This window comes from Pteropus alecto, unplaced genomic scaffold (assembly GCF_000325575.1).
Source record: "Pteropus alecto unplaced genomic scaffold, ASM32557v1 scaffold43, whole genome shotgun sequence".
Lineage (NCBI taxonomy): Eukaryota > Metazoa > Chordata > Mammalia > Chiroptera > Pteropodidae > Pteropus > Pteropus alecto.
Window position 1 is genome coordinate 353,206 of NW_006435764.1, and position 7,445 is coordinate 360,650.

General features: G+C 66.6%; 1 protein-coding gene across 7 annotated transcripts in view; it reads left to right on the top strand.

The window, feature by feature from the left end:
• The first annotated feature begins 20 nt into the window (after positions 1 to 20).
• TSPAN4 (tetraspanin 4) overlaps positions 21 to 7,445 on the top strand; it is a 19,726-nt gene continuing 12,301 nt past the window's right edge. Inside the window, exons 1-2 of one of the 7 annotated variants that reach the window (XM_025046150.1) lie at positions 21 to 336; positions 4,693 to 4,782. Coding sequence is in view for 2 of the 7 variants with exons in the window: in XM_015588745.2 (XP_015444231.1) it covers positions 1,505 to 1,725; positions 4,693 to 4,782 (311 nt within the window). In the remaining 5 variants the exon portion in view is untranslated. The other 6 variants (XM_015588748.2, XM_015588747.2, XM_006910969.3 and 3 more) reach the window with 6 other exon arrangements.

Genomic DNA, 7,445 nt, shown 5'->3' on the forward strand with positions numbered 1-7,445 from the left:
ACGACCGGGGCGAAGAGGAGCTGGCCGGCGGCCACCCACCGGTCTTCCCGCCTCCCCTCCTGGCGGGGCCGGGAAAAGGGGTCTCCCGCCCGGAGCTTCTGCCCGCGGATGTCCGAGGGTCTCTGCGGCTGAGTTCGGGGGTGTCCTCGGGGCGCCGCCCGGCCCGCTCGGCCGCACAATACCGGCGCGGCCGGATAGTTACTTGTAGCCCGGGCTGTGGGGGGCCGCGCTGGCTGTGATCGCCCGGTGGCGGGCTCTGCCGGCAGCTCCTCCCCTCCAGCGCCGCATCGATCCGCTCTGGCTAGCGTCCCTCCGGCCTTCTTGTCGCGGAAGGAGGTGGGGATGGGTCTGCACCCGCCCCAGGCCAGGTCGTGCTGGGTCCCCGCGATCTGAGGGGCGTCGGACTCCACTTCTGAGTACGGGAGCGAGGCAGGGAGGGCGGTCACGGAGGGCGTCGCGGAAGAAGCGCCTTTTGAGCTGAACCTTGGGCGAGCCTGAGTGTGTGAAGGAGTAGGGCAGATCCTGGCAAAGGAGGCCCTGGCGCCTAGGCCCTGGAGGCTGTACCTGCAGGGTCGCTCGAGGAGACAGGTTTGCGGTAGGGCCAGAGGAGGTGGTGGAGCTGAGGTGATGGGGCAGGAGCCATGGAGGATTTAAAGGGAGGAGGGGGGCTGTGTGTCAGAGAAGGGGTGGGGTGAGCCCCATGATCTGGGCAGGAGGCGGTGGGGGCCAGTGTGCAGCGAGAGGCAGGGAAGGCTCCCTGCAGGAGGAGAGGTTTGGGCTCTGGGGGGCGGATGTGTTGCAAAGTGTCTCCCTTGACTTAAGTTGTGTGCGGGCTCTGGGCAGGCTGCCTGGATCTCTGGTTGGGTCCCAGGTGTCAGCTAACTGCCCTCTCAGGCCTTATTTGCGGGGCAGGGAGATGGAGGGTCTCCCGGGTCCTGGGTGGAGCTGGCCAGAGCTGCTGCCCGCCTGGAGTTTTGCCCCCACTTTCGCCTGGTCCCTGGACAGTCCCCCCAGTGCTGTTTGCCATTCCCCACCCTGCCACGTGCGGAGCCACGAGCCAAAGCCACTTCCCTTCTCTGATGTCCCCCCACCCCCACTGACTGGACGTACATCCTGTCCCTGGCCAGAGGGGCAGGCTAGGGGGCCTTGAGTCACAGTGTCCTGGGGTCAGACCAAGGCTCCACTGCAGAAGCTGCCGGGCAGAGGCTGTGGAGGTGAGGGAGACCAGAGGGCATCCGAGATGTCCGCTGGGTGGACCTTCGGGAGTGGGTGGGGGCAGAGGTCTTCCTGGAGGAGGGGCCCAGGGCCTGTCCCACCCTAGCTCCTGCCCCAGCGCTTGTTTACTCCAAGGGAGTGAGGGGAGAGAGCCTCCCGCCCTGATCCCGATCCGGTCCAGAGCCAAGCTGACATTCCTGGAATTCTGAGAGCTGCGTGCAGATCTGGGGGCAGCTGGCGCCAGTCTTCCCAGCTCCTCCCTCCAGCCCCTGATTCCCCAGGAGAGGCCATGGGCAGTGGGGTGGCCGCCCTGTCCTGCATGGCCCTGACACATGCCTGCGCGGAGGCCCCTTGGGGCACTCAGTCCTCCCGGCTCAACTCTGCCTGGCTCAGTGCTGCCCAGGCTGGACCGGACCACCCCGGGGAAGCCTCAGAGGTCAGCCCTGCCCCCACCACTGTGGCCCTGAGGGGCTGTGTCCCTCTGTGTGCGTTTTGGGCGAGCAAGTCGAGGTGAGGCCAGGCTCTCAGGGTAGACTGGGCGGGAGGGAGCCTTGGGGGCCCAGGGCACTAGTGGGGGGTGTGGGGCTCTCGCTCTTGCCCTCGGCGTGCAGCGTCAGCACAGATGTGCCCAGGCCTCTGCGAGGGCTGGGCGGCGAGGCTCAGGCTTTCTGAGAATGGGTGTCTGGCCCTAGTGATGGGGGGCACGAGAAGGGAGGGCTGAGGTCACATGTGGTTTGGAACCCGTGAGCCTTGTTTCCTGCTCAAAAAGGCCACTTGAGGGCAGGCAGGGGCAAGGGGAAGTCAGCGATTGAAGTTTTATCTGCTGAGATTCTGGCCCTGAGCGTTGCCCTGGAAACGCACCACAGGCCCCACCCCCTTACCCTGGATCAGTCTGTTTTCCCACCTGTAAAGTGTGGACCAAACCAGAAACTGCCCAGCTGGAGGGTCCTGGGCTCGGCCGTAGGCCCCACTTGCTTTGGGTAGATATGTGTCACGTGGGGTATGCAGGGCGGGAGTGGGTCCCTGAACATACCTGTTGGATGCCCCCCAGGGTCAGACAGGATCACCCTGCTACAGCCACGCTCCTGCTCTAGGCCCCGGGGGCTGAGCGGTTGTGATGGTGGTGTGTGTGGGTGTGCGTGAGCCAAAACTGGCCCTAAACTAATGATCCTCTGGACACCTGGGCCCTGGCATTTGGGGATGTCGTCTGCCAGCCCAGCCCGGCGGCCTGGGCCTGATGTGGGCTCCCTGACGGTGCTGCTCTGTAGGGGTCCAGGTGGCACAGGGGCTGGGTGGGGGTGTCTGCAGAGCTGGAGCACACACTGGGCACCTGAGGCAGGGTGCTCTCGGGGCCTCGCTGGGCGGGAAGCACCCCCAGATCCTAATTGTGTCTCCTTCACCTCTACCTCCATGTGGCCCCCAGCAGAGGAATCCCTTGGGTGTGGGGAGGGGCAGAGAAGGCTTAGGTGGGCCCAGGCAGAGGAAATGGGCGCCCTCCCCTGGAGTGGGTGTCTCCCAGCCCCTGAGGCTCTGGTTTGGGTTGGGGAGATGGCCCTGCCTGGGCTCTGTGTGGAGGGCGTGCCAGCCCGCCCAGCCCGCCCAGCCCGGGTGTTCACGTGCTGCTCCCCTAGGCTGGGGGGCCTGGGTGGGTGCAGGGGCCCAGCGGGGCTGAAGCAGCGGCAGGAAAGCCCACACCGCAGGCCTGTTTGTGTTGGCGGGCCCTCCCGGCTCCTCACGGCCGCCTCAGCCAGGGGGACCCGGGGCCTGGGCGGGTGGCTGCAGCTTCCTCCACCCTGTGCGGCTCCTCTGCTGGGGCTCAGGGGTCACCGGCAACCGCCACCCGTCCACCCCTGGCCTCCCAGGCGGCCATGAGCACACTGGTTCAGCACCGGGGCAGGGTCTTCTGCGTGTGGGCCTTGGTCTGACCAGGTAGGTGCCCATGGCCTCTGTGTGGCTCTCACTGGCCCAGGCCCCTACCTGCCCCCCTCCACAGGGTTCGGTCCCCGGTGGCGGGCTGCGGCATTTGCCTTGGGGCTGTCACTCAGCCCTGGCCCTGTTGCCTACTGTGTGTGCCGTTCTGAGGAACATAGGCCCATCGGACCCTGACCTCAAAGGAAGCCCAGCGTGGGCAGTGGGGCAGGGAGGCTTCCTGGAGGAGGAGGAGGCTGGGCTTGGATGACGACGGGAACCAGCCTCGGTCTTGCCTGTCCCCACCCCCAAGCCCTGACTGCAGGCTTGTGTCTGGGCTGACCAAGATGGGGTTGGGGCTGGGAGGGCTGAAGGCCATTCCCAGGGGGTCCTGGGGCTGCCGTGGGTGGGGGCTGCGAGTGTGGCCCAGCAGTGGTCTCATCCTGGTGGTGGCCAGTCCTCCTCATATGGGCCAATGGGCCACGAGGGGTGCTGGCGGAACTGCCCTTTGGGGCCTGCCCAGGTCTGGGGTTGGGGGAAGGGCAGGGCCAGCCTCAGGCCCGTGCGGTCAGTGCGGTGTGATGCGTGGCTTTTAGCTTCTGGAATGTTGCTGTGGGCTTTGGGCCGCTTGGCCCCGGGGAGGGTGTTCATCAAAGAAAGCGGGAAAGGCATGTCCCCCACTACCTTTGATACTCACTGGGCCTGAAACCCCTCCAGGGACACTGCATCCCCAGGAACAGCGATTACTGAGGGGACAGTGGGGGTCCCAGGGCCCTGGGCCCTAGCACATCCTCTTCCCGCTGTGGTGGGCGGTGTTGACACCCCATAACTGAGGGTGGGGGTGGGTCTCAGGTTGCTTGTAGGGAGGAGCTGGGACTGACCCACTGAGCGGCCTTTCATCTGCCCCAGGTGGACGGGTGGGCAGTGGGCTGGCACCTTCCTGGGGTTGGGCAGGGGGGGCGGGCACCTTCCCGGGTGGCATTTTGAGGCTTTGCAGCCTCTCCTGCCCCCAGGCTGCTGGGCAGCCACCTGACCAGTCCTCAGTCTAAGGTAGGTGTGGAGAGCATGGCTAGGGCGCCCTGTCCCCACAATTCCTGGCCGGTAGGGGGGACAGGAGTGCTCAGGGAGCACCGATGGCAGGTGAATGGCCTCGTGCATCCTCACCGGCTGGCTCTGTTGGAAGAGCATGAGGTTGGCAGCGTTTGGAGCAGGCCACCTAGGGGAAGTGGACGACACAGGGGTCCGTGAGCTCAGGAGTGACACGTCACTATGTGCCCTGAGTCTGTGCGAGTCCACACATGCAGTGTGCACTCTGTGTCTACGTGTGCAAGCCTGCCTTACTCCCTGTGCGTCTCAGAAGGCCGAGTGACCGAAGGTTGGGGACGCAGCCCGCCTGACTAGGGCCGCTGGTCAGTGGGGCCAGCTCGCCCCTGGGCCACTCCTCCTCCCCTGTTGAGTCTTGGTCCCGAGTGCAGGGCTGTCCCTCACCTGCTGCGGCCTGCCCGGTGTCTGGGAGGCCCGGTGGGTGGCCCGAGGTGCAGCCTCCACCCTGCCTTCTCGCCTCTGCAGAGCTCCCGCCACCTTGGCCGTGTGCACCGCCCACCCACTGGCCCACCGTCAGGGGCACCGAGCACCGCCTCTTTCCCCGTGCGAGCCCAGGTACGTCATGGCCTGGCTGGGCCGTTGGGGGGAGAACTGGCCACCTCTTGGTCTCACCTGTGACTGTCCCAGGGGCCTTGCTGGCTGGACAGTCCTGGTCCTGCACAGCCCGAGGCCGTGCTGTGTCCTGAGCATGCCTTGTTGGGGCGCCATGTGCTGGAGGAAAGGGACTCCTGTGGGAGTGTGACTGGGCTTTGTGGACAGGGTCACTGGCCGCAGCCCTGATGCACCAGTGTCCTCGTTCCAGCTGCCCCCAGTGTGCTGGGTCAGGTTTTTCGGTTTCAGATTAGACTCACCTGCTCACCTGGGGTGAGGGGAGAGGGGCGGCAGGACGTCCGGGGATGCTGGGCCAGCGGTGGCTGAGTAGATGTGGGTGTGGGCCCGGTGTGGAGACCCCAGGCAGCCCCCTGGTCCCTCCCACCACGCCCCAGAGAGTTGAAGCCAGGAGAGGTGAACCCCATGGGAGCCCTGCCTGTCGCTGCTCCCCTCCCAGCCCCGGCCACTTGGACCCCCTCTCGTCCTCTGAGGCCTGGCAGCTAGATGTCCAGTCATCTCTCCCTGAATTGTCTGACTCTGGGCTGCAGGGGCTCTGTGTGGTGGCAGTGGCTGGCTGTGGCCCTGTCATGGTGGTTGGTGTCCGTTGGGGTATGTGTGGAGAGGTCTGGCTTCTCTGATGGGTGGGGGCTCTCTTCCAGTCCGCTCTGCGTCATGAGTGTGCTCTGAGTACACACTCACACACTAGTGTCCCTGAGTGTCCCCTCAGCTTGGGTGCATGGGCCTGGCTGAGTTGGGCCAAGGGGAAGGTGGCCAGGGGTCGTTAGGGGTCACTGAGGCCTCCAGGGGTCACCAGATGCCACTTGCTCCTTGGGCAGAACTGCAGATAGTAATCTCTGAAGGGCCCCAGGTGGGGACCGTCCACTGCCTGCTGTGGCTCCTATGCGCCGGGCCTGGGGCGCATAGTCACTGTTGTGTCCCTTTAATGGGGCCCAGACACGCCAAAGAACCCTTGGGGAGGACAGGGTAGAGAGCCATGGAAGCCCCAGGAGGGTGGGCAGTGTGGGTTGGGCAGGGACTTGGGGGTGCTCCTGTCCCTCCCCTGGCAGGGCCAGCTGTGCCCCGGGAGGACCCACACAGATACCTTGCTGGGCTGGAGCTACAGCTCTCCCCAGAGCCTCCCCTCAGGGTTGGCAGATGCTGGTCCTGGCGGGGGTGAGGGGTGTGGGGGGTGTCCAGACGGCCCTACTCCAGTGCAACCCCCATCTGCCCCCTTGCACACCGCTGGACGGCAGACTGTCAGTGGTGCCCGGCACCCTCCCTCCCTCCTCCCCCCTTCCCTGCTCCTCCTCCTCCTCCTCTCCCCTCTGAGCTCTGCTGCCCAGCTCTCTCGGACCTGGAGCGAGTCCTTCCCGATTGTCCCATGGGCGCGCAGGGCCCGTGGACGGCCTTGGTGACTGGGTGGGCACATGCATGCCTGCAGTGGCACCCTTGCCCAGGCCGGGCTCTGCCTGAGCTCCGAAGGGGGAGACTGAAGCCCAGGTAGGGGCCAGGCGCCCAGGCCACAGGCTGACTGCCCCCCTCCATGGCCCAGAGACTGTGCTGCCCCCAGCGGTGTGGGCATCTGTCCCCATCCATGACTGGGGTGTGTGTGCACCTCCAGGCTGTTCGTGGTGCCTGTCCTGGGGGTTGTGCGAATCACCCTGGGAATCTGCGCGCCGGGCTTGTGTCCACGTCTGCAAGTGAGTGTGGACCTGTCCGGGGTCTGACCAGCCGCAGATGGTGCAAAAGGAAATTTGGGACCCGTTGTTCAGAATCATCACGACTTCCGAAATGGTGGCAGCGGCGTGTCAAACCAGCCAGGGCTCCTGCGTGACTGCACAGGTCCCGCGCCCTGGCTGGGCAGAGGAGCAGGTGCCCCGCCCCCCCAAGCTGCGCTCAGGGCCCGGACTGGGCTGCCCGTCTCTGCAGGCCCGTCTTCCCGTCCCTAGTGGTCTCGAGGAGCCCATGCGCCCCGGCTGCTCTCTTTAAGTGTGAAAACCTGCGCAGGCTCCCTCCCTCCCTCCTCGCGTGCCCTCTCTCGCCCTGGCGCCTGCTTTAAACCATGGCACTGCCTGGCCCCGGCCTCCCCATCCACTGCTCCCCTCAGGTTGGGTATCCCAGGCCCACCCCTGTCTCAACAGGCGCCTCTCCCCACCCAAGCTGTGAGCAGCGGGAGCTTCCGGGTCCCAGGGAGGAGGTGGGGGGAGGCGGCTTGCAGGGTGCGCACCCCGGGGTGTTTGGGCTACACTCCCCGGCGCTACTACCTCGTACATCGCTCTGGACCCGAGGCTTGGGCCCGGGACCAAAGCCAGAGCTGCCCCAAGTCGCCACCGTACAGCTACTGGGTCACCCTGTCGTTTGCATAGTGCTTCACGTGGGTGCGGTCGGAGGTCTCCGGGCTCGGCGGGGCTGCGGGGTCGGGCGCAGAGCGGCCGCGGGGGACGGCGAGGGGCATCGTTCCCGAGGCTGAGAGCTGCCTGGGCCCAGCCCTCGGCCCCCCGGCCCGGTGCCCCCAGCCCAGCCCTCCGCGGGCATCTTCCCCCGCACGGGCGCGGGCGGAGGGTCCGGGGCGGGGCGGGGGCGTCACCCCGGGGCTGCGATTGGCCGGCGCGGGGAGGAGGGGAGGG